General features: G+C 56.2%; 1 protein-coding gene across 2 annotated transcripts; it reads left to right on the top strand.

Moving 5' to 3' along the window:
• Positions 1-3,020: 3,020 nt before the first annotated feature.
• On the top strand, positions 3,021-14,395 carry LOC137319582 (zinc finger protein 239-like). 2 transcript variants are annotated; one of them, XM_067981680.1, is made up of 3 exons: positions 3,021-3,110; positions 12,381-12,433; positions 13,278-14,395. In XM_067981680.1, the coding sequence occupies exon 3, from the start codon at positions 13,642-13,644 to the stop codon at positions 14,230-14,232; it is 591 nt and encodes a 196-aa protein (XP_067837781.1). In that variant the 5' UTR covers positions 3,021-3,110; positions 12,381-12,433; positions 13,278-13,641; the 3' UTR covers positions 14,233-14,395. The 2 variants fall into 2 exon arrangements, with proteins under 2 accessions (XP_067837781.1, XP_067837782.1); XM_067981681.1 differs by lacking the exon at positions 12,381-12,433 and having other exon boundaries at positions 3,029-3,110.
• Positions 14,396-22,447: the final 8,052 nt, after the last annotated feature.

Raw genomic sequence — 22,447 nt, 5'->3', positions numbered from 1 at the left:
GCCCACTCTTTGTTCCTGGTCACTGGGACCCTGAAGCCACGCCCACTCTTTGTTCAGTCACTGGGACCCTGAAGCCCCGCCCACTCTTTCTTCCCAGTCACAGGGACCCTGAAGCCCCGCCCACTCTTTGTTCACAGTCACTGGGACCCTGAAGCCCCGCCCACTCTTTGTTCCCAGTCACTGGGACCCTGAAGCCCCGCCCACTCTTTGTTCCTGGTCACTGGGACCCTGAAGCCACGCCCACTCTTTGTTCAGTCACTGGGACCCTGAAGCCCCGCCCACTCTTTCTTCCCAGTCACAGGGACCCTGAAGCCCCGCCCACTCTTTGTTCACAGTCACTGGGACCCTGAAGCCCCGCCCACTCTTTGTTCACAGTCACTGGGACCCTGAAGCCCCGCCCACTCTTTGTTCCCAGTCACTGGGACCCTGAAGCCCCGCCCACTCTTTGTTCCTGGTCACTGGGACCCTGAAGCCACGCCCACTCTTTGTTCAGTCACTGGGACCCTGAAGCCCCGCCCACTCTTTCTTCCCAGTCACAGGGACCCTGAAGCCCCGCCCACTCTTTGTTCACAGTCACTGGGACCCTGAAGCCCCGCCCACTCTTTGTTCACAGTCACTGGGACCCTGAAGCCCCGCCCACTCTTTGTTCACAGTCACTGGGACCCTGAAGCCCCGCCCACTCTTTGTTCACAGTCACTGGGACCCTGAAGCCCCGCCCACTCTTTGTTCACAGTCACAGGGACCCTGAAGCCCCGCCCACTCTTTGTTCACAGTCACAGGGACCCTGAAGCCCCGCCCACTCTTTGTTCACAGTCACTGGGACCCTGAAGCCCCGCCCACTCTTTGTTCACAGTCACAGGGACCCTGAAGCCCCGCCCACTCTTTGTTCCCAGTCACTGGGACCCTGAAGCCCCGCCCACTCTTTGTTCCCAGTCACAGGGACCCTGAAGCCCCGCCCACTCTTTGTTCACGGTCACTGGGACCCTGAAGCCCCGCCCACACTTTGTTCACAGTCACTGGGACCCTGAAGCCCCGCCCACTCTTTGTTCACAGTCACTGGGACCCTGAAGCCCCGCCCACTCTTTGTTCACAGTCACAGGGACCCTGAAGCCCCGCCCACTCTTTGTTCACAGTCACTGGGACCCTGAAGCCCCGCCCACACTTTGTTCACAGTCACTGGGACCCTGAAGCCCCGCCCACTCTTTGTTCCCAGTCACTGGGACCCTGAAGCCCCGCCCACTCTTTGTTCCCAGTCACTGGGACCCTGAAGCCCCGCCCACTCTTTGTTCCCAGTCACTGGGACCCTGAAGCCCCGCCCACTCTTTGTTCACGGTCACTGGGACCCTGAAGCCCCGCCCACTCTTTGTTCACAGTCACTGGGACCCTGAAGCCCCGCCCACTCTTTGTTCACAGTCACTGGGACCCTGAAGCCCCGCCCACTCTTTGTTCACAGTCACTGGGAACCCTGAAGCCCCGCCCACTCTTTGTTCCCAGTCACTGGGACCCTGAAGCCCCGCCCACTCTTTGTTCAGTCACAGGGACCCTGAAGCCCCGCCCACTCTTTGTTCAGTCACTGGGACCCTGAAGCCCCGCCCACTCTTTGTTCCTGGTCACTGGGACCCTTAAGCCACGCCCACTCTTTGTTCAGTCACTGGGACCCTGAAGCTCCGCCCACTCTTTGTTCACAGTCACTGGGACCCTGAAGCCCCGCCCACTCTTTGTTCAGTCACAGGGACCCTGAAGCTCCGCCCACTCTTTGTTCAGTCACTGGGACCCTGAAGCCCCGCCCACTCTTTGTTCCTGGTCACTGGGACCCTGAAGCCACGCCCACTCTTTGTTCAGTCACTGGGACCCTGAAGCTCCGCCCACTCTTTGTTCAGTCACTGGGACCCTGAAGCCACGCCCACTCTTTGTTCACAGTCACTGGGACCCTGAAGCCCCGCCCACTCTTTGTTCAGTCACTGGGACCCTGAAGCTCCGCCCACTCTTTGTTCCTGGTCACTGGGACCCTGAAGCCCCGCCCACTCTTTGTTCAGTCACTGGGACCCTGAAGCCCCGCCCACTCTTTGTTCACAGTCACTGGGACCCTGAAGCCCCGCCCACTCTTTGTTCCTGGTCACTGGGACCCTGAAGCCCCGCCCACTCTTTGTTAATGGTCACTGGGACCCTGAAGCCACGCCCACTCTTTGTTCAGTCACTGGGACCCTGAAGCCCCGCCCACTCTTTGTTCCCAGTCACTGGGACCCTGAAGCTCCGCCCACTCTTTGTTCCCAGTCACTGGGACCCTGAAGCCCCGCCCACTCTTTGTTCCTGGTCACTGGGACCCTGAAGCCACGCCCACTCTTTGTTCAGTCACTGGGACCCTGAAGCCCCGCCCACTCTTTGTTCCCAGTCACTGGGACCCTGAAGCCCCGCCCACTCTTTGTTCCTGGTCACTGGGACCCTGAAGCCACGCCCACTCTTTGTTCAGTCACTGGGACCCTGAAGCCCCGCCCACTCTTTGTTCCCAGTCACTGGGACCCTGAAGCTCCGCCCACTCTTTGTTCCCTGTCACTGGGACCCTGAAGCCCCGCCCACTCTTTGTTCAGTCACTGGGACCCTGAAGCCCCGCCCACTCTTTGTTCAGTCACTGGGACCCTGAAGCCCCGCCCACTCTTTGTTCACAGTCACTGGGACCCTGAAGCCCCGCCCACTCTTTGTTCCTGGTCACTGGGACCCTGAAGCCCCGCCCACTCTTTGTTCCTGGTCACTGGGACCCTGAAGCCCCGCCCACTCTTTGTTCACAGTCACTGGGACCCTGAAGCCCCGCCCACTCTTTGTTCACAGTCACTGGGACCCTGAAGCCCCGCCCACTCTTTGTTCCCGGTCACAGGGAACCTGAAGCCCCGCCCACTCTTTGTTCCCGGTCACTGGGACCCTGAAACCCCGCCCACTCTTTGTTCAGACGGGGCGGGGCCTGGAGGTTGTGACGTATGAATGTCCGTGGTTTTGCCCCAGAATCCCCCGCGGTGTCAGTGACCGCAGTGCGCAGGCGCGGCGGGAGAGTGGGCGGTGCTCTGAGCATGCGCGGTGCGAGTGATGGAGACGGACTGAGGCGGATCAGGATTCCGGTAGGAGACGGTGGGCGCGGGGGAGGAACTGGGCCAGTGGGTGGGCGGGAAATCTTCATAAACACCTGGTGTAGGCCTCAGGCCCCGAATAAGAGCCCACAGGCCCCGTGTTCACACCGCGGTGACAGGCCCGACCGGCGGCCGCCCGGGAGAGCGGGGAACCGGCCGCCATCTTGGTCAAAGTCCGGGATCAAGGCGCATACGCGGCCATTTTGGCTTCGGAACAAAGAGTGGGCGGGGCTTCACGGTCCACGTGACTGAACAAAGAGTGGGCGGGGCTTCAGGGTCCCAGTGACTGTGAACAAAGAGTGGGCGGGGCTTCAGGGTCCACGTGACTGAACAAAGAGTGGGCGGGGGTTCAGGGTCCCAGTGACCAGGAACAAAGAGTGGGCGGGGCATCAGGGTCCACGTGACTGAACAGAGTGGGCGGGGCTTCAGGGTCCCAGTGACCAGGAACAAAGAGTGGGCGGGGCATCAGGGTCCACGTGACTGTGAACAAAGAGTGGGCGGGGCTTCAGGGTCCACGTGACTGAACAGAGTGGGCGGGGCTTCAGGGTCCCAGTGACTGGGAACAAAGAGTGGGCGGGGCTTCAGGGTCCACGTGACTGAACAGAGTGGGCGGGGCTTCAGGGTCCCAGTGACCAGGAACAAAGAGTGGGCGGGGCTTCAGGGTCCACGTGACTGAACAAAGAGTGGGCGGGGCTTCAGGTCCCTGTGACTGTGAACAAAGAGTGGGCGGGGCTTCAGGGTCCCTGTGACTGTGAACAAAGAGTGGGCGGGGCTTCAGGGTCCCAGTGACTGGGAACAAAGAGTGGGCGGGGCTTCAGGGTCCCAGTGACTGTGAACAAAGAGTGGGCGGGGCTTCAGGGTCCCTGTGACTGTGAACAAAGAGTGGGCGGGGCTTCAGGGTCCCGGTGACTGTGAACAAAGAGTGGGCGGGGCTTCAGGGTCCCGGTGACTGTGAACAAAGAGTGGGCGGGGCTTCAGGGTCCCAGTGACTGTGAACAAAGAGTGGGCGGGGCTTCAGGGTCCCAGTGACTGTGAACAAAGAGTGGGCGGGGCTTCAGGGTCCCAGTGACTGTGAACAAAGAGTGGGCGGGGCTTCAGGGTCCCAGTGACTGGGAACAAAGAGTGGGCGGGGCTTCAGGGTCCCTGTGACTGTGAACAAAGAGTGGGCGGGGCTTCAGGGTCCCTGTGACTGAACAAAGAGTGGGCGGGGCTTCAGGGTCCCTGTGACTGTGAACAAAGAGTGGGCGGGGCTTCAGGGTCCCGGTGACTGAACAAAGAGTGGGCGGGGCTTCAGGGTCCCAGTGACCGGGAACAAAGAGTGGGCGGGGCTTCAGGGTCCCAGTGACCGGGAACAAAGAGTGGGCGGGGCTTCAGGGTCCCAGTGACTGGGAACAAAGAGTGGGCGGGGCTTCAGGGTCCCAGTGACTGTGAACAAAGAGTGGGCGGGGCTTCAGGGTCCCGGTGACCGGGAACAAAGAGTGGGCGGGGCTTCAGGGTCCCAGTGACCAGGAACAAAGAGTGGGCGGAGCTTCAGGGTCCCAGTGACCAGGAACAAAGAGTGGGCGGAGCTTCAGGGTCGAGTTACTGAACAAAGAGTGGGCGGGGCTTCAGGGTCCCGGTGACTGGGAACAAAGAGTGGGCGGGGCTTCAGGATCCCAGTGACCAGGAACAAAGAGTGGGCGGAGCTTCAGGGTCCCAGTGACCAGGAACAAAGAGTGGGCGGGGCTTCAGGGTCCAGTGACTGAACAAAGAGTGGGCGGGGATTCAGGGTCCCAGTGACTGAACAAAGAGTGGGCGGAGCTTCAGGGTCCCAGTGACAGGGAACAAAGAGTGGGCGGAGCTTCAGGGTCCCAGTGACTGAACAAAGAGTGGGCGGAGCTTCAGGGTCCCTGTGACAGGGAACAAAGAGTGGGCGGAGCTTCAGGGTCCCAGTGACAGGGAACAAAGAGTGGGCGGAGCTTCAGGGTCCCAGTGACTGAACAAAGAGTGGGCGGAGCTTCAGGGTCCCTGTGACCGGGAACAAAGAGTGGGCGGAGCTTCAGGGTCCCTGTGACCGGGAACAAAGAGTGGGCGGGGCTTCAGGGTCCCTGTGACTGTGAACAAAGAGTGGGCGGAGCTTCAGGGTCCCAGTGACCGGGAACAAAGAGTGGGCGGGGCTTCAGGGTCCCAGTGACAGGGAACAAAGAGTGGGCGGGGCTTCAGGGTCCCAGTGACCGGGAACAAAGAGTGGGCGGGGCTTCAGGGTCCCAGTGACTGTGAACAAAGAGTGGGCGGAGCTTCAGGTTCCCAGTGACCGGGAACAAAGAGTGGGCGGAGCTTCAGGGTCCCAGTGACCAGGAACAAATAGTGGGCGGAGTTTCAGGGTCCCAGTGACCAGGAACAAAGAGTGGGCGGGGCTTCAGGGTCCCAGTGACCAGGAACAAAGAGTGGGCGGGGCTTCAGGGTCCCAGTGACTGGGAACAAAGAGTGGGCGGGGCTTCAGGGTCCCAGTGACCGGGAACAAAGAGTGGGCGGGGCTTCAGGGTCCCTGTGACTGAACAAAGAGTGGGCGGGGCTTCAGGATCCCAGTGACCAGGAACAAAGAGTGGGCGGAGCTTCAGGGTCCCAGTGACCAGGAACAAAGAGTGGGCGGAGCTTCAGGGTCCCAGTGACCAGGAACAAAGAGTGGGCGGGGCTTCAGGGTCCAGTGACTGAACAAAGAGTGGGCGGGGCTTCAGGGTCCCAGTGACTGAACAAAGAGTGGGCGGGGCTTCAGTGTCCCAGTGACTGAACAAAGAGTGGGCGGGGCTTCATGGTCCCAGTGACAGGGAACAAAGAGTGGGCGGAGCTTCAGGGTCCCAGTGACCAGGAACAAAGAGTGGGCGGAGCTTCAGGGTCCCAGTGACTGTGAACAAAGAGTGGGCGGGGCTTCAGGGTCCCAGTGACTGAACAAAGAGTGGGCGGGGCTTCAGGGTCCACGTGACTGAACAAAGAGTGGGCGGGGCTTCAGGGTGCAGTGACTGAACAAAGAGTGGGCGGGGCTTCAGTGTCCAGTTACTGAACAAAGAGTGGGCGGGGCTTCAGGGTCCCAGTGACTGGGAACAAAGAGTGGGCGGGGCTTCAGGGTCCTGGTGACTGGGAACGAAGAGTGGGCGGAGCTTCAGGGTCCTGGTGACAGGGAACAAAGAGTGGGCGGAGCTTCAGGGTCCTGGTGACTGTGGACAAAGAGTGGGCGGGGCTTCAGGGTCCCGTTGACTGTGAACAAAGAGTGGGCGGGGCTTCAGGGTCCCGGTGACCGGGAACAAATAGTGGGCGGGGCTTCAGGGTCCCGGTGACCGGGAACAAAGAGTGGGCGGGGCTTCAGGGTCCCGATGACCGGGAACAAAGAGTGGGCGGGGCTTCAGGGTCCCAGTGACCAGGAACAAAGAGTGGGCGGGGCTTCAGGGTCCCAGTGACTGTGAACAAGGAGTGGGCGGGGCTTCAGGGTCCCAGTGACTGTGAACAAAGAGTGGGCGGGGCTTCATGGTCCCGGTGACCGGGAACAAAGAGTGGGCGGGGCTTCAGGGTCCCGGTGACCGGGAACAAAGAGTGGGCGGGGCTTCAGGGTCCCGGTGACCAGGAACAAAGAGTGGGCGGGGCTTCAGGGTCCCAGTGACTGTGAACAAGGAGTGGGCGGGGCTTCAGGGTCCCAGTGACTGTGAACAAAGAGTGGGCGGGGCTTCATGGTCCCGGTGACCGGGAACAAAGAGTGGGCGGGGCTTCAGGGTCCCGGTGACCGGGAACAAAGAGTGGGCGGGGCTTCAGGGTCCCGGTGACCAGGAACAAAGAGTGGGCGGGGCTTCAGGGTCCCAGTGACTGTGAACAAATTGTGGGCGGGGCTTCATGGTCCCGGTGACCGGGAACAAAGAGTGGGCGGGGCTTCAGGGTCCCGGTGACCGGGAACAAAGAGTGGGCGGGGCTTCAGGGTCCCGGTGACCAGGAACAAAGAGTGGGCGGGGCTTCAGGGTCCCAGTGACTGTGAACAAGGAGTGGGCGGGGCTTCAGGGTCCCAGTGACTGTGAACAAAGAGTGGGCGGGGCTTCAGGGTCCCAGTGACTGTGAACAAAGAGTGGGCGGAGCTTCAGGGTCCCGGTGACTGTGAACAAAGAGTGGGCGGGGCTTCAGGGTCCCTGTGACCGGGAACAAAGAGTGGGCGGGGCTTCAGGGTCCCTGTGACCGGGAACAAAGAGTGGGCGTGGCTTCAGGGTCCCAGTGACTGTGAACAAAGAGTGGGCGCGGCTTCAGGGTCCCAGTGACTGGGAACAAAGAGTGGGCGGGGCTTCAGGGTCCCAGTGACTGGGAACAAAGAGTGGGCGGGGCTTCAGGGTCCCGGTGACCGTGAACAAAGAGTGGGCGGGGCTTCAGTGTCCCAGTGACTGTGAACAAAGAGTGGGCGGGGCTTCAGGGTCCCAGTGACTGTGAACAAAGAGTGGGCGGGGCTTCAGGGTCCCAGTGACTGTGAACAAAGAGTGGGCGGGGCTTCAGGGTCCCTGTGACTGAACAAAGAGTGGGCGGGGCTTCAGGGTCCCTGTGACTGTGAACAAAGAGTGGGCGGGGCTTCAGTGTCCCAGTGACTGTGAACAAAGAGTGGGCGGGGCTTCAGGGTCCCTGTGACTGAACAAAGAGTGGGCGGGGCTTCAGGGTCCCTGTGACTGTGAACAAAGAGTGGGCGGGGCTTCAGGGTCCCAGTGACTGTGAACAAAGAGTGGGCGGGGCTTCAGGGTCCCAGTGACTGTGAACAAAGAGTGGGCGGGGCTTCAGGGTCCCAGTGACTGTGAACAAAGAGTGGGCGGGGCTTCAGGGTCCCAGTGACTGTGAACAAAGAGTGGGCGGGGCTTCAGGGTCCCGGTGACCAGGAACAAAGAGTGGGCGGGGCTTCAGGGTCCCGGTGACTGGGAACAAAGAGTGGGCGGGGCTTCAGGGTCCCAGTGACTGTGAACAAAGAGTGGGCGGGGCTTCAGGGTCCCTGTGACTGGGAACAAAGAGTGTGCGGGGCTTCAGGGTCCCAGTGACTGTGAACAAAGAGTGGGCGGGGCTTCAGGGTCCCAGTGACTGTGAACAAAGAGTGGGCGGGGCTTCAGGGTCCCGGTGACTGTGAACAAAGAGTGGGCGGGGCTTCAGGGTCCCGGTGACCGGGAACAAAGAGTGGGCGGGGCTTCAGGGTCCCGGTGACTGGGAACAAAGAGTGGGCGGGGCTTCAGGGTCCCAGTGACCAGGAACAAAGAGTGGGCGGGGCTTCAGGGTCCCGGTGACTGTGAACAAAGAGTGGGCGGGGCTTCAGGGTCCCGGTGACCGGGAACAAAGAGTGGGCGGGGCTTCAGGGTCCCAGTGACTGTGAACAAGGAGTGGGCGGGGCTTCAGGGTCCCAGTGACTGTGAACAAAGAGTGGGCGGGGCTTCAGGGTCCCAGTGACTGTGAACAAAGAGTGGGCGGAGCTTCAGGGTCCCGGTGACTGTGAACAAAGAGTGGGCGGGGCTTCAGGGTCCCTGTGACCGGGAACAAAGAGTGGGCGGGGCTTCAGGGTCCCTGTGACCGGGAACAAAGAGTGGGCGGGGCTTCAGGGTCCCAGTGACTGTGAACAAAGAGTGGGCGGGGCTTCAGGGTCCCAGTGACTGTGAACAAAGAGTGGGCAGGGCTTCAGGGTCCCAGTGACCAGGAACAAAGAGTGGGCGGGGCTTCAGGGTCCCAGTGACTGTGAACAAAGAGTGGGCGGGGCTTCAGGGTCCCAGTGACTGTGAACAAAGAGTGGGCGGGGCTTCAGGGTCCCAGTGACCAGGAACAAAGAGTGGGCGGAGCTTCAGGGTCCCGGTGACTGTGAACAAAGAGTGGGCGGGGCTTCAGGGTCCCGGTGACTGTGAACAAAGAGTGGGCGGGGCTTCAGGGTCCCGGTGACCGGGAACAAAGAGTGGGCGGGGCTTCAGGGTCCCGGTGACTGGGAACAAAGAGTGGGCGGGGCTTCAGGGTCCCAGTGACCAGGAACAAAGAGTGGGCGGGGCTTCAGGGTCCCTGTGACGGTGAACAAAGAGTGGGCGGGGCTTCAGGGTCCCAGTGACCAGGAACAAAGAGTGGGCGGGGCTTCAGGGTCCCTGTGACTGGGAACAAAGAGTGGGCGGGGCTTCAGGGTCCCGGTGACTGTGAACAAAGAGTGGGCGGGGCTTCAGGGTCCCGGTGACCGGGAACAAAGAGTGGGCGGGGCTTCAGGGTCCCAGTGACTGTGAACAAGGAGTGGGCGGGGCTTCAGGGTCCCAGTGACTGTGAACAAAGAGTGGGCGGGGCTTCAGGGTCCCAGTGACTGTGAACAAAGAGTGGGCGGAGCTTCAGGGTCCCGGTGACTGTGAACAAAGAGTGGGCGGGGCTTCAGGGTCCCTGTGACCGGGAACAAAGAGTGGGCGGGGCTTCAGGGTCCCAGTGACCAGGAACAAAGAGTGGGCGGGGCTTCAGGGTCCCAGTGACTGTGAACAAAGAGTGGGCGGGGCTTCAGGGTCCCAGTGACTGGGAACAAAGAGTGGGCGGGGCTTCAGGGTCCCGGTGACCGTGAACAAAGAGTGGGCGGGGGTTCAGGGTCCCTGTGACTGGGAACAAAGAGTGGGCGGGGCTTCAGGGTCCCAGTGACTGGGAACAAAGAGTGGGCGGGGCTTCAGGGTCCCAGTGACTGGGAACAAAGAGTGGGCGGGGCTTCAGGGTCCCGGTGACCGTGAACAAAGAGTGGGCGGGGCTTCAGGGTCCCGGTGACCGTGAACAAAGAGTGGGCGGGGCTTCAGGGTCCCTGTGACTGTGAACAAAGAGTGGGCGGGGCTTCAGAGTCCCTGTGACTGTGAACAAAGAGTGGGCGGGGCTTCAGGGTCCCTGTGACTGGGAACAAAGAGTGGGCGGGGCTTCAGTGTCCCAGTGACTGTGAACAAAGAGTGGGCGGGGCTTCAGGGTCCCAGTGACTGTGAACAAAGAGTGGGTGGGGCTTCAGGGTCCCAGTGACTGTGAACAAAGAGTGGGCGGGGCTTCAGGGTCCCGGTGACCAGGAACAAAGAGTGGGCGGGGCTTCAGGGTCCCAGTGACTGTGAACAAAGAGTGGGCGGGGCTTCAGGGTCCCTGTGACTGTGAACAAAGAGTGGGCGGGGCTTCAGGGTCCCAGTGACTGTGAACAAAGAGTGGGCGGGGCTTCAGGGTCCCTGTGACTGGGAACAAAGAGTGGGCGGGGGTTCAGGGTCCCAGTGACTGTGAACAAAGAGTGGGCGTGGCTTCAGGGTCCCGGTGACTGGGAACAAAGAGTGGGCGGGGCTTCAGGGTCCCAGTGACTGTGAACAAAGAGTGGGCGGGGCTTCAGGGTCCCTGTGACTGTGAACAAAGAGTGGGCGGGGCTTCAGGGTCCCAGTGACTGTGAACAAAGAGTGGGCGGGGCTTCAGGGTCCCTGTGACTGGGAACAAAGAGTGGGCGGGGGTTCAGGGTCCCAGTGACTGTGAACAAAGAGTGGGCGTGGCTTCAGGGTCCCAGTGACTGAACAAAGAGTGGGCGGAGCTTCAGGGTCCCAGTGACTGGGAACAAAGAGTGGGCGGGGCTTCAGGGTCCCAGTGACTGTGAACAAAGAGTGGGCGGGGCTTCAGGGTCCCAGTGACTGTGAACAAAGAGTGGGCGGGGCTTCAGGGTCCCTGTGACTGTGAACAAAGAGTGGGCGGGGCTTCAGGGTCCCAGTGACTGGGAACAAAGAGTGGGCGGGGCTTCAGGGTCCCTGTGACTGTGAACAAAGAGTGGGCGGGGCTTCAGGGTCCCAGTGACTGTGAACAAAGAGTGGGCGGGGCTTCAGGGTCCCAGTGACTCTGAACAAAGAGTGGGCGGGGCTTCAGGGTCCCTGTGACTGGGAACAAAGAGTGGGCGGGGCTTCAGGGTCCCAGTGACCGGGAACAAAGAGTGGGCGGGGCTTCAGGGTCCCAGTGACTGGGAACAAAGAGTGGGCGGGGCTTCAGGGTCCCTGTGACTGTGAACAAAGAGTGGGCGGGGCTTCAGGGTCCCGGTGACTGGGAACAAAGAGTGGGCGGGGCTTCAGGGTCCCGGTGACCGTGAACAAAGAGTGGGCGGGGCTTCAGGGTCCCTGTGACTGTGAACAAAGAGTGGGCGGGGCTTCAGGGTCCCGGTGACCGGGAACAAAGAGTGGGCGGGGCTTCAGGGTCCCGGTGACCAGGAACAAAGAGTGGGCGGGGCTTCAGGGTCCCGGTGACTGGGAACAAAGAGTGGGCGGGGCTTCAGGGTCCCAGTGACTGTGAACAAAGAGTGGGCGGGGCTTCAGGGTCCCTGTGACTGTGAACAAAGAGTGGGCGGGGCTTCAGGGTCCCAGTGACTGTGAACAAAGAGTGGGCGGGGCTTCAGGGTCCCAGTGACTGTGAACAAAGAGTGGGCGGGGCTTCAGGGTCCCTGTGACTGTGAACAAAGAGTGGGCGGGGCTTCAGGGTCCCAGTGACCGGGAACAAAGAGTGGGCGGGGCTTCAGGGTCCCAGTGACTGGGAACAAAGAGTGGGCGGGGCTTCAGGGTCCCTGTGACTGTGAACAAAGAGTGGGCGGGGCTTCAGGGTCCCAGTGACTGTGAACAAAGAGTGGGCGGGGCTTCAGGGTCCCAGTGACCGGGAACAAAGAGTGGGCGGGGCTTCAGGGTCCCGGTGACCAGGAACAAAGAGTGGGCGGGGCTTCAGGGTCCCAGTGACTGTGAACAAAGAGTGGGCGGGGCTTCAGGGTCCCGGTGACCAGGAACAAAGAGTGGGCGGGGCTTCAGGGTCCCAGTGACTGTGAACAAAGAGTGGGCGGGGCTTCAGGGTCCCAGTGACTGTGAACAAAGAGTGGGCGGGGCTTCAGGGTCCCGGTGACCAGGAACAAAGAGTGGGCGGGGCTTCAGGGTCCCAGTGACTGGGAACAAAGAGTGGGCGGGGCTTCAGGGTCCCTGTGACTGGGAACAAAGAGTGGGCGGGGCTTCAGGGTCCCAGTGACTGGGAACAAAGAGTGGGCGGGGCTTCAGGGTTCCCAGTGGGCGGGGCTTCAGGGTTCCCAGTGGGCGGGGCTTCAGGGTTCCCAGTGGGCGGGGCTTCAGGGTCCCAGTGGGCGGGGCTTCAGGGTCCCCGTGACCAGTGGAGAAAATCAGAAAAACAGAAAGAAAAAGTAAAGAACTAAAAATTAAGAATGTTTTTAAATTGTCCGACAACAATTAAAATCTGAAGGACTGAGAGTCGACATTTTGAAATGTTAATTTTTCTGTCCCACAGAGCTTGTTTGATCCTCATTAAGACTTACCGGCTCTTTAAAATCAGGATTGCAGGTGAGAATTGCCATTAAAAAGCATTTCCTGTGTTTTATCTCGAAGGACGTTGAATTCAGAATCAAGGAGGTAATTGTAGATCTGTGTACGGCATTGATTCATCCACAGACTGTGCGTGCAGATTCGGTGCCCTATTATAGGAAGAATCTTGGTGCCATGGCAATGTACATTTACCAGGATGATATCAGAGATGAAAGAATACAGTTATTACATGAAAGATTGGGACTAATTGGATAGCTCTATCAGGGAGCCAGCACAGACACGATGGGCCAAATGGCCTCCCTCTGTGCTTGCAGGATTCATTGATTCTATTCCATGATTCTACCACACCGTTAAAAGTCAGCTTCGACCTGAAAATCTGAGCCTCCCTTTTCCTGGAGAGATTAGTTCTTTCCCAGCTGGGCAGGAGAGTAACTTCGCGCTGGTCTATTCATTTCACTGGCGAGCTGACCTTCCCGCACAGCTTTCAGAGCAGCAGGGCCTCTGGTCGAGCAACATCCGGATTTCCCCTTTTGACTGCGGCTGCTCTTCCATTTTCCCTTAAATAACGGTGAGCCCTGTTCGGCCTGTGTCTCGTTTATTTTACTGTCACTCTGCTCCCAGGGGGTGGAGAACTGAACCCGACCAGAGTAGAGGGAGGGAGGAAACTGGGAGTGGAGGGAAGGAATGATGGAGATGGTGCGATGGGTTTGGATTTCAGCACAGGGAGGAGGGAGAGTGTGTGGGACGGGGATTTACAGTCTGGGGGAATGAGCGGGAAGAATATTATATAGAAACTAGAATTGTCTGTTCTGAATTTCTATCCTGTATTTACAGTGATGACTTTTGTAACCTCCTTTTACAGGGGATTAGAAGGGGAGGATTTACAGACAGGAAACTCAAAGCAAACATCACGTCAGGATCTGACAGAGTCACTCGATTCACCAGGACCTGAATATCATCGGTCTTTGAGCATAGAAGGAGAAATGTTTGTCTGTTCTGTCTGTGGGAAAAGATTTCAAACATCAGTGTGAGTGGGAAATCACCGAGACTCTCAGACCTGAGTGAGAGTGTTCCAGTGCACTGAGTGTGGAAAGAGCTTTAACCAGTTACACAGCCTGAAAAAACATCGCACCGTTCACAGCGGGGAGAAACCGTCCACGTGTTCTGTGTGTGGACGAGGCTTCAACTGATCGTCCAACCTGGAGAGACACAAGGACACCCGGACCATGGAGAAACCGTGCAAATGTGGGGACTGTGGGAAGGGATTCAATTACCCGTCGGAGCTGGAAACTCATCAGCGCGGTCACACTGGGGAGAGGCCGTTCAGTTGCTCTCACTGCGGGAAGAGGTTCAGGCAGTCCTCCAACCTACTGAAACACCAGCGAGTTCACACTGGGAAGAGGCCGTTCACCTGCACCGTGTGCGGGAAGGGATTCACTCAGTCCAACCACCTGCTGACCCACCAGCGAGTTCACACCGGGGAGAGGCCGTTCACTTGCTCCGTGTGTGGGAAGGGATTCTCCCAGTCCTCCCACCTGATGACACACCAGCGACTTCATACTGACGAGAGACCGTTCAGGTGCTCGCACTGTGCGAAGACATTTACCCATTCATCCAACTTACTGAAACACCAACGGGTTCACACTGGGGAGAGGCCGTTCACCTGCTATGTTTGTGGGAAGGGATTCACTCAGTCTTCGAACCTGCTGACACACCAGCGAGTTCACACTGGGGAGAGGCCGTTCACCTGCTCCGTGTGTGGGAAGGGATTTTCCCAATCCTTCCATCTGCTGACACACCAGCGAGTTCATAAGTGACTGCAGGGGTTGGATTCTGCTGTTAATCACATCCAGGACTGAACCATGTTCATTCTGACAGTTGGGATTTGTTCCTGCTGATGTTAATAACCCCTCGAACTGGGCTGGAGTTTAATATTCTGGATACATGTCAAATAAATCAGCTTTGTTTGTCCACTCAGAATGGTACCAGGGATGATGGACTTCAGTTATGTGGAGAGTCTGGAGAACCTGGGATTGTTCTTCAGAGAAGAATAAGGGGAGATTTAATCGAGGTGTTGAAAATTGTGAGGGGTTTTGGTAGAGTAAATAAGGAGAACCTGTTTCCACTGCCAGGAGGGTCAGTAACCAGAGGACACAGATTGAAGATAATTGGCAAAAGAACCAGAGGGGAGAGGAGAATGTTTTAATGCCCAGAGTTGTTGTGACCTGGAATTCACTGCCTGATTCAGATTCAGTAGTAACTTTCAAAGCGAATTGGATAAATACTTGAAGGGGGAAGATTTGCAGGGCTATGGGGAAAGAGCAGGGAGTGGGACTAATTGGAGAGCTCTTTCAAACAGCTGGCTCAGGAACGATGGGCCAAATGGCCCTTTTTGTGCTGTAATACTGGCATAGATACTGTTCTCTGCAGCTGCGACCGGCGCCAGGGTTAAGGACATCTCCTCGCGACTGGAGAAGAACTTGATGCAGGAGGGGGAGGATCCAGTTATTATGGTCTGTGGAGGAACCAACGACAGAGGTCGAACTAAGAGTGAGGTTCTGCTGAGGGACTTTGAGGAGCTCGGGTCCAAATTGATAAGGTAATAATCCCTGGATTACTACCTGAGCCACGTGCAAATTGGCATAAGGACAGACAGATCAGAGAGTTAAATGTGTGGCTGAAAGGGTGGTGTGGGAGACGGGTTTCGATGACTGGGGCACTGGCACCAGTACTGGGGAAAGAGGGAGCTGTTCCATTGGGACAGGCTCCACATAAACCGGGCTGGGACCAATGTCCTGGTGAATCGAATAACTAGGGCAGGAGATGGGGCTTTAAACTAATAAGTTGTGGGGGAGGGTTCAGGTGAGGGTAAATTTATCAGTCTAAAGAGAAAAGTCAAGGCTGTAGAGCAGATAGTGATTTGGGTAAAAACCAAGCAGAGTGTGTGAGGAAGGGACAGAGGGTTTAACAAAGGTAACAGGGCATTAGTGACTGAGGTCACATCAGGGAAAAGAGTTAATGTTAAAGGTGTAACATCTGAATGAACGAAGCATTCCGAACAAGATAGAGGAATTAATGGCACAAATAGAGAGAAATGGGTTTGATCGAGGAGCTTGGGGGGGAGGTTGAGGGGGAGGGGAGGTTGGGGGGGAGGGGAGGTTGGGGTGGAGGGGGTGGTTGGGGGGGAGGGGGTGGTTGGGGGGGAGGGGAGGTTGGGGGGAGGGGGTGGTTGGGGGGAGGGGAGGTTGGGGGGGAGGGGGTGGTTGGGGGGAGGGGGTGGTTGAGGGGAGGTTGAGGTTGGGTGGAGGGGGAGGTTGAGGTTGGGTGGTGGGGAGTTTGGGGGGGAGGGGAAGGTTGAGGTTGGGGGGAGGTTGAGGGAGGGGGAGGTTGAGGGAGGGGGAGGTTGGGGGGAGGGGGTGGTTGAGGGGAGGTTGAGGTTGGGTGGAGGGGGAGGTTGAGGTTGGGTGGAGGGGGAGGTTGAGGTTGGGTGGAGGGGGAGGTTGAGGGGAGGTTGAGGTTGGGTGGATGGGAGTTTGGGAAAATGCTGGAATCCATTATTAAGGAAGTGGTAACAGGACTCTCAGAAAATCATAATCTGATCAGGCCGAGTCAACATGGTTTTATGAAAGGGAAATCGTGTTTGATAAATCTGATCGAGTGTTTTGAGGATGTAACTGGCAGAGTAGATAAAGGGGAACCAGTGGATGTAGAATATTTTAATTTTCAAAAGGCATTCGATAAGATGCCACACGAAAGTTTATTACACAAGGTTAGGGCTCATGGGGTTGGGGGTAATATATTAACATGGATAGAGGATTGGATAATGGACAGAAAACAGAGAGTGGGGATAAACGGGTCATTCTCAGGTTGGCAGGCTGCGTTAGGGTTAGGGTTAGGGTTAGGATTAGGGTTAGGGTTAGGATTAGGGTTAGGATTAGGATTAGGGTTAGGGTTAGGATTAGGGTTAGGATTAGGGTTAGGGTTAGGATTAGGGTTAGGATTAGGATTAGGGTTAGGGTTAGGATTAGGGTTAGGGTTAGGGTTAGGATTAGGTTTAGGGTTAGGGTTAGGATTAGGGTTAGGATTAGGGTTAGGGTTAGGGTTAGGATTAGGTTTAGGGTTAGGGTTAGGATTAGGGTTAGGATTAGGGTTAGGGTTAGGATTAGGGTTAGGGTTAGGGTTAGGATTAGGATTAGGGTTAGGATTAGGGTTAGGATTAGGGTTAGGATTAGGGTTAGGATTAGGATTAGGATTAGGGTTAGGGTTAGGGTTAGGATTAGGGTTAGGGTTAGGGTTAGGATTAGGGTTAGGGTTAGGATTAGGATTAGGGTTAGGGTTAGGATTAGGGTTAGGATTAGGGTTAGGGTTAGGATTAGGGTTAGGGTTAGGATTAGGATTAGGGTTAGGGTTAGGATTAGGGTTAGGATTAGGGTTAGGATTAGGGTTAGGGTTAGGATTAGGGTTAGGATTAGGGTTAGGGTTAGGATTAGGGTTAGGGTTAGGATTAGGGTTAGCGTTAGGGTTAGGATTAGGGTTAGCGTTAGGGTTAGGATTAGGGTTAGGGTTAGGATTAGGGTTAGGATTAGGGTTAGGTTTAGGATTAGGGTTAGGATTAGGGTTAGGATGCCACAAGGATCGGTGCTTGGGCCTCAGCTATTTACAATCTCTATTAATGACTTGAATGAAGGGACCGAGTGTAATGTATCCATGTTTGCTGATGATACAAAGCTCGGTGGGAAAGTAAACTATGAGGAGGACACAAAGAGTCTGCAAAGGGATATATGCAGGTTAAGTGAGTGGGCGAGAAGGTGGCAGATGGAGTATAATGTGGGGAAATGTGAGGTTATTCATTTTGGTAGGAAGAATAGGAAAACAGAATATTTTTTAAAAGGTGAGAGACTATTAAATGTTGCTGTTCAGAGAGACTCGAGTGTCCTCGTACAAGAAACACAAAAAGTTAACATGCAGGTACAGCAAGTAATTAGGAGGGCAAATGGTATGTTGGCCTTTATTGCAGGGGGTTGGAATGTCAGAGTAAGGGAGTCTTACTGCAATTGTACAGGGCTTTGGTGAGACCTCACCTGGAGTACTGTGTACAGTTTTAGTCTCCTTATCTAAGGAAGGATATACTTACCTTAGAGGCGCTGCAACGAAGGTTCACTAGATTGATTCCTGGGATGAGAGGGTTGTCCGATGAGGAGAGATTGAGTCGAATGGGCCGAGACTCTCTGCAGTTTAGAAGAATGGGAGGTGATCTCATTGAAACATTCCGAGGGGGCTTGAATGGGTAAATGCTGAGAGGCTGTTTCCCTGGCTGGAGAGTCTTGAACTAGGGGGCATAGTCTCAGGATAGGGGGTCGGCCGTTTCGGACTGAGATGAGGAGAAATTTCTTCACTTGGAGGGTTGTGAATCTTTGGAATTCTCTACCCCCGAGCGCTGTGGATGCTGAGTCATTGAGTATATTCAAGGCTGAGATCGCTAGATTTTTGGGCTCTCTGGGAATCAAGGGATATGGGGATTGGGCGGGAAAGTGGAGTTGAGGTCGAGGATCAGCCATGATCTGATTGAAGGGCGGAGCAGGCTCGAGGGGCCGAATGGCCTACTCCTGCTCCTATTTCTTATATTCTTAAACAAAATCACAGATGGTGTAATGAATGTTGATTTTAGAGAGTAAGGATGGAGGGAGGAGAGAGAATGTGTAGAATGGGGAATTTACAACTTAGGAGGGACAGGAGGGGTCAGAATATTCCACAGAAACACAACAACTTTTAATTAAATAGCGCATTTAACGAAATAAAAGATGGCAAGGTGCTTCACAGGAGCGCAATCAAATCAAACTTGAGATTTGAATTTGAAACTAGATACAAGAGACGAGAATTGTCTGTTGTGAAATTCTACCCTGTAATTAAAGAAGGAACTTTTCCAGGGGATTAGAAGGGGAGGATATACAGACAGGAAATTCAAACCAAACATCACGTCAAGATCTGACAGAGTCCCTCGATTCATCAGGACCTGAATATCGTCGGCCTTTGGAGCTGGAAGGAGAAATCACCAATCACAGCGGTGAGAAACTGTACACGTGTTGTGTGTGTGAACGTCCCTTCAGCCAATCGTCTGGCCCGTGAGACACAAACAGACGTGCGGGGAATTAACAGTGTAAATGTGGGGACTGTGGGGAAGGAGTCACTCCATCACCCCATTTACTGACCCACCGGACAGAGGGTGGTGAGATACATCACGAGTGGGGAGGGAGTCACTCCATCACCCCGTTTACTGACCCACCGGACAGAGAGCGGTGAGATACATCACGAGTGGGGAGGGAGTCACTCCATCACCCCATTTACTGACCCACCGGACAGAGAGTGGTGAGATACATCACGAGTGGGGAGAGAGTCACTCCATCACCCCATTTACTCACCCACCGGACAGAGAGTGGTGAGATACATCACGAGTGGGGAGGGAGTCACTCCATCACCCCATTTACTGACCCACCGGACAGAGAGTGGTGAGATACATCACGAGTGGGGAGAGAGTCACTCCATCACCCCATTTACTGACCCACCGGACAGAGAGTGGTGAGATACATCACGAGTGGGGATGACGATCCGGATTCTTTCCCCTCAGTCTGGTTCAGTAAAAACTGAAGTCGAATACATTTTAAAGTTCAGCACACCTTTAATCGCAGGGTTCTTAGTCTGCAGCATTGATTTGGACTCCTGATAGAGTCCCTCTATGCTGGCAGAGCAAGAACAAAAACATACAGAAATCCACACGTTTTTATACAGATGAATAGGGTTGGAACATACTTAACGAGGGTCAACACCAATCATAAGCAAGGCATAGGTTGCCATGCGAGGTTACATTATTTCCAGCCAAGCATAAATAATCATGTGCTGATCATGCTGCTGTTAGACATCAAAGGGGATAACTTCCTCACTTTCCAACTTGGAATGTTCTTCCCTGTCCCTTATCTCCCAACCAGGAATGTCTTTCAACTTTGGCGAAGCTCGCTACCTATATTGATCTGCCATAAACATGGAGACATTCAGACCAGTCCTTGACTCACATCAAAGACCTATCATTGATAAGACAAGGCAGGCCTGCTGACTAAGCAAACATATGGCCCAGCAGGAGGCCAGGCCACCTGTATCAATCTCAGTTACTAACTAATTAACCCTTTCTAACCATTTTGCATTCTGCTTCTTTGCCACGTAGGCATTTTAATATTTTACTAAAAACTGAACACGTAGGGATTCTCAGGGAGGGAGTCACTTCATCACCCCATTTACAGGCACACCGGACAGAGAGTGGTGAGATACATCACGAGTGGGGAGAGAGTCACTCCATCACCCCATTTACTGACCCACCGGACAGAGTGGTGAGATACATCACCAGTGGGGAGAGAGTCACTCCATCACCCCATTTACTGACCCACCGGACAGAGGGTGGTGAGATACATCACGAGTGGGGAGAGAGTCACTCCATCACCCCATTTACTGACCCACCGGACAGAGAGTGGTGAGATACATCACGAGTTGGGAGAGAGTCACTCCATCACCCCATTTACTGACCCACCGGACAGAGAGTGGTGAGATACATCACGAGTGGGGAGAGAGTCACTCCATCACCCCATTTACTGACCCACCGGACAGAGAGCGGTGAGATACATCACGAGTGGGGAGGGAGTCACTCCATCACCCCATTTACTGACCCACCGGACAGAGAGCGGTGAGATACATCACGAGTGGGGAGAGAGTCACTCCATCACCCCATTTACTGGCCCACCGGACAGGGTGGTGAGATACATCACGAGTGGGGAGAGAGTCACTCCATCACCCCATTTACTGACCCACCGGACAGGGTGGTGAGATACATCACGAGTGGGGAGAGAGTCACTCCATCACCCCATTTACTGACCCACCGGACAGAGAGTGGTGAGATACATCACGAGTGGGGAGAGAGTCACTCCATCACCCCATTTACTGACCCACCGGACAGGGTGGTGAGATACATCACGAGTGGGGAGAGAGTCACTCCATCACCCCATTTACTGACCCACCGGACAGAGAGTGGTGAGAGACATCACGAGTGGGGAGGGAGTCACTCCATCACCCCATTTACTGACCCACCGGACAGAGAGTGGTGAGATACATCACGAGTGGGGAGAGAGTCACTCCATCACACCATTTACTGACCCACCGGACAGGGTGGTGAGATACATCACGAGTGGGGAGGGAGTCACTCCATCACCCCATTTACTGACCCACCGGACAGGGTGGTGAGATACATCACGAGTGGGGAGAGAGTCACTCCATCACCCCATTTACTGACCCACCGGACAGAGAGCGGTGAGATACATCACGAGTGGGGAGAGAGTCACTCCATCACCCCATTTACTGACCCACCGGACAGAGAGTGGTGAGATACATCACGAGTGGGGAGAGAGTCACTCCTTCATCCCATTTACAGGCACACCGGACAGAGAGCGGTGAGATACATCACGAGTTGGGAGAGAGTCACTCCATCTCCCCATTTACTGACCCACCGGACAGGGTGGTGAGATACATCACGAGTGGGGAGGGAGTCACTCCATCACCCCATTTAATGACCCACCGGACAGAGAGTGGTGAGATACATCACGAGTGGGGAGAGAGTCACTCCATCACCCCATTTACTGACCCACCGGACAGAGAGTGGTGAGATACATCACGAGTGGGGAGGGAGTCACTCCATCACACCATTTACTGACTACCGGACAGAGAGCGGTGAGATACATCACGAGTGGGGAGAGAGTCACTCCATCACCCCATTTACTGACCCACCGGACAGAGAGTGGTGAGATACATCACGAGTGGGGAGAGAGTCTCTCCATCACCCCATTTACTGACCCACCGGACAGAGAGTGGTGAGATACATCACGAGTGGGGAGGGAGTCACTCCATCACCCCATTTACTGACCCACCGGACAGAGAGCAGTGAGATACATCACGAGTGGGGAGAGAGTCACTCCATCACCCCATTTACTGACCCACCGGACAGGGTGGTGAGATACATCACGAGTGGGGAGGGAGTCACTCCATCAGCCCATTTACTGACCCACCGGACAGAGAGCGGTGAGATACATCACGAGTGGGGAGAGAGTCACTCCATCACACCATTTACTGACCCACCGGACAGAGAGTGGTGAGATACATCACGAGTGGGGAGAGAGTCACTCCATCACCCCATTTACTGACCCACCGGACAGGGTGGTGAGATACATCACGAGTGGGGAGAGAGTCACTCCTTCACCCCATTTACAGGCACACCGGACAGAGAGTGGTGAGATACATCACGAGTGGGGAGAGAGTCACTCCATCACCCCATTTACTGACCCACCGGACAGAGAGTGGTGAGATACATCACGAGTGGGGAGGGAGTCACTCCATCTCCCCATTTACTGACCCACCGGACAGGGTGGTGAGATACATCACGTGTGGGGAGAGAGTCACTCCTTCACCCCATTTACAGGCACACCGGACAGAGAGTGGTGAGATACATCACGAGTGGGGAGGGAGTCACTCCATCTCCCCATTTACTGACCCACCGGACAGGGTGGTGAGATACATCACGTGTGGGGAGGGAGTCACTCCATCACCCCATTTACTGACCCACCGGACAGAGGGTGGTGAGATACATCACGAGTGGGGAGAGAGTCACTCCATCATCACATGTACAGGCACTCCGGACAGAGAGTGGTGAGAAACATCACGAGTGGGGAGAGAGTCACTCCATCACCCCATTTACTGACCCACCGGACAGAGAGTGGTGAGATACATCACGAGTGGGGAGAGAGTCACTCCATCACCCCATTTACTGACCCACCGGACAGAGAGTGGTGAGATACATCACGAGTGGGGAGAGAGTCACTCCATCACCCCATTTACTGACCCACCGGACAGAGAGCGGTGAGATACATCACGAGTGGGGAGTGAGTCACTCCATCACCCCATTTACTGACCCACCGGACAGAGAGCGGTGAGATACATCAC

The sequence above is a fragment of the Heptranchias perlo genome, unplaced genomic scaffold (assembly GCF_035084215.1).
Source record: "Heptranchias perlo isolate sHepPer1 unplaced genomic scaffold, sHepPer1.hap1 HAP1_SCAFFOLD_87, whole genome shotgun sequence".
In the NCBI taxonomy this organism is placed as follows: domain Eukaryota; kingdom Metazoa; phylum Chordata; class Chondrichthyes; order Hexanchiformes; family Hexanchidae; genus Heptranchias; species Heptranchias perlo.
This window is presented reverse-complemented; position numbering and strand designations above follow the sequence as displayed.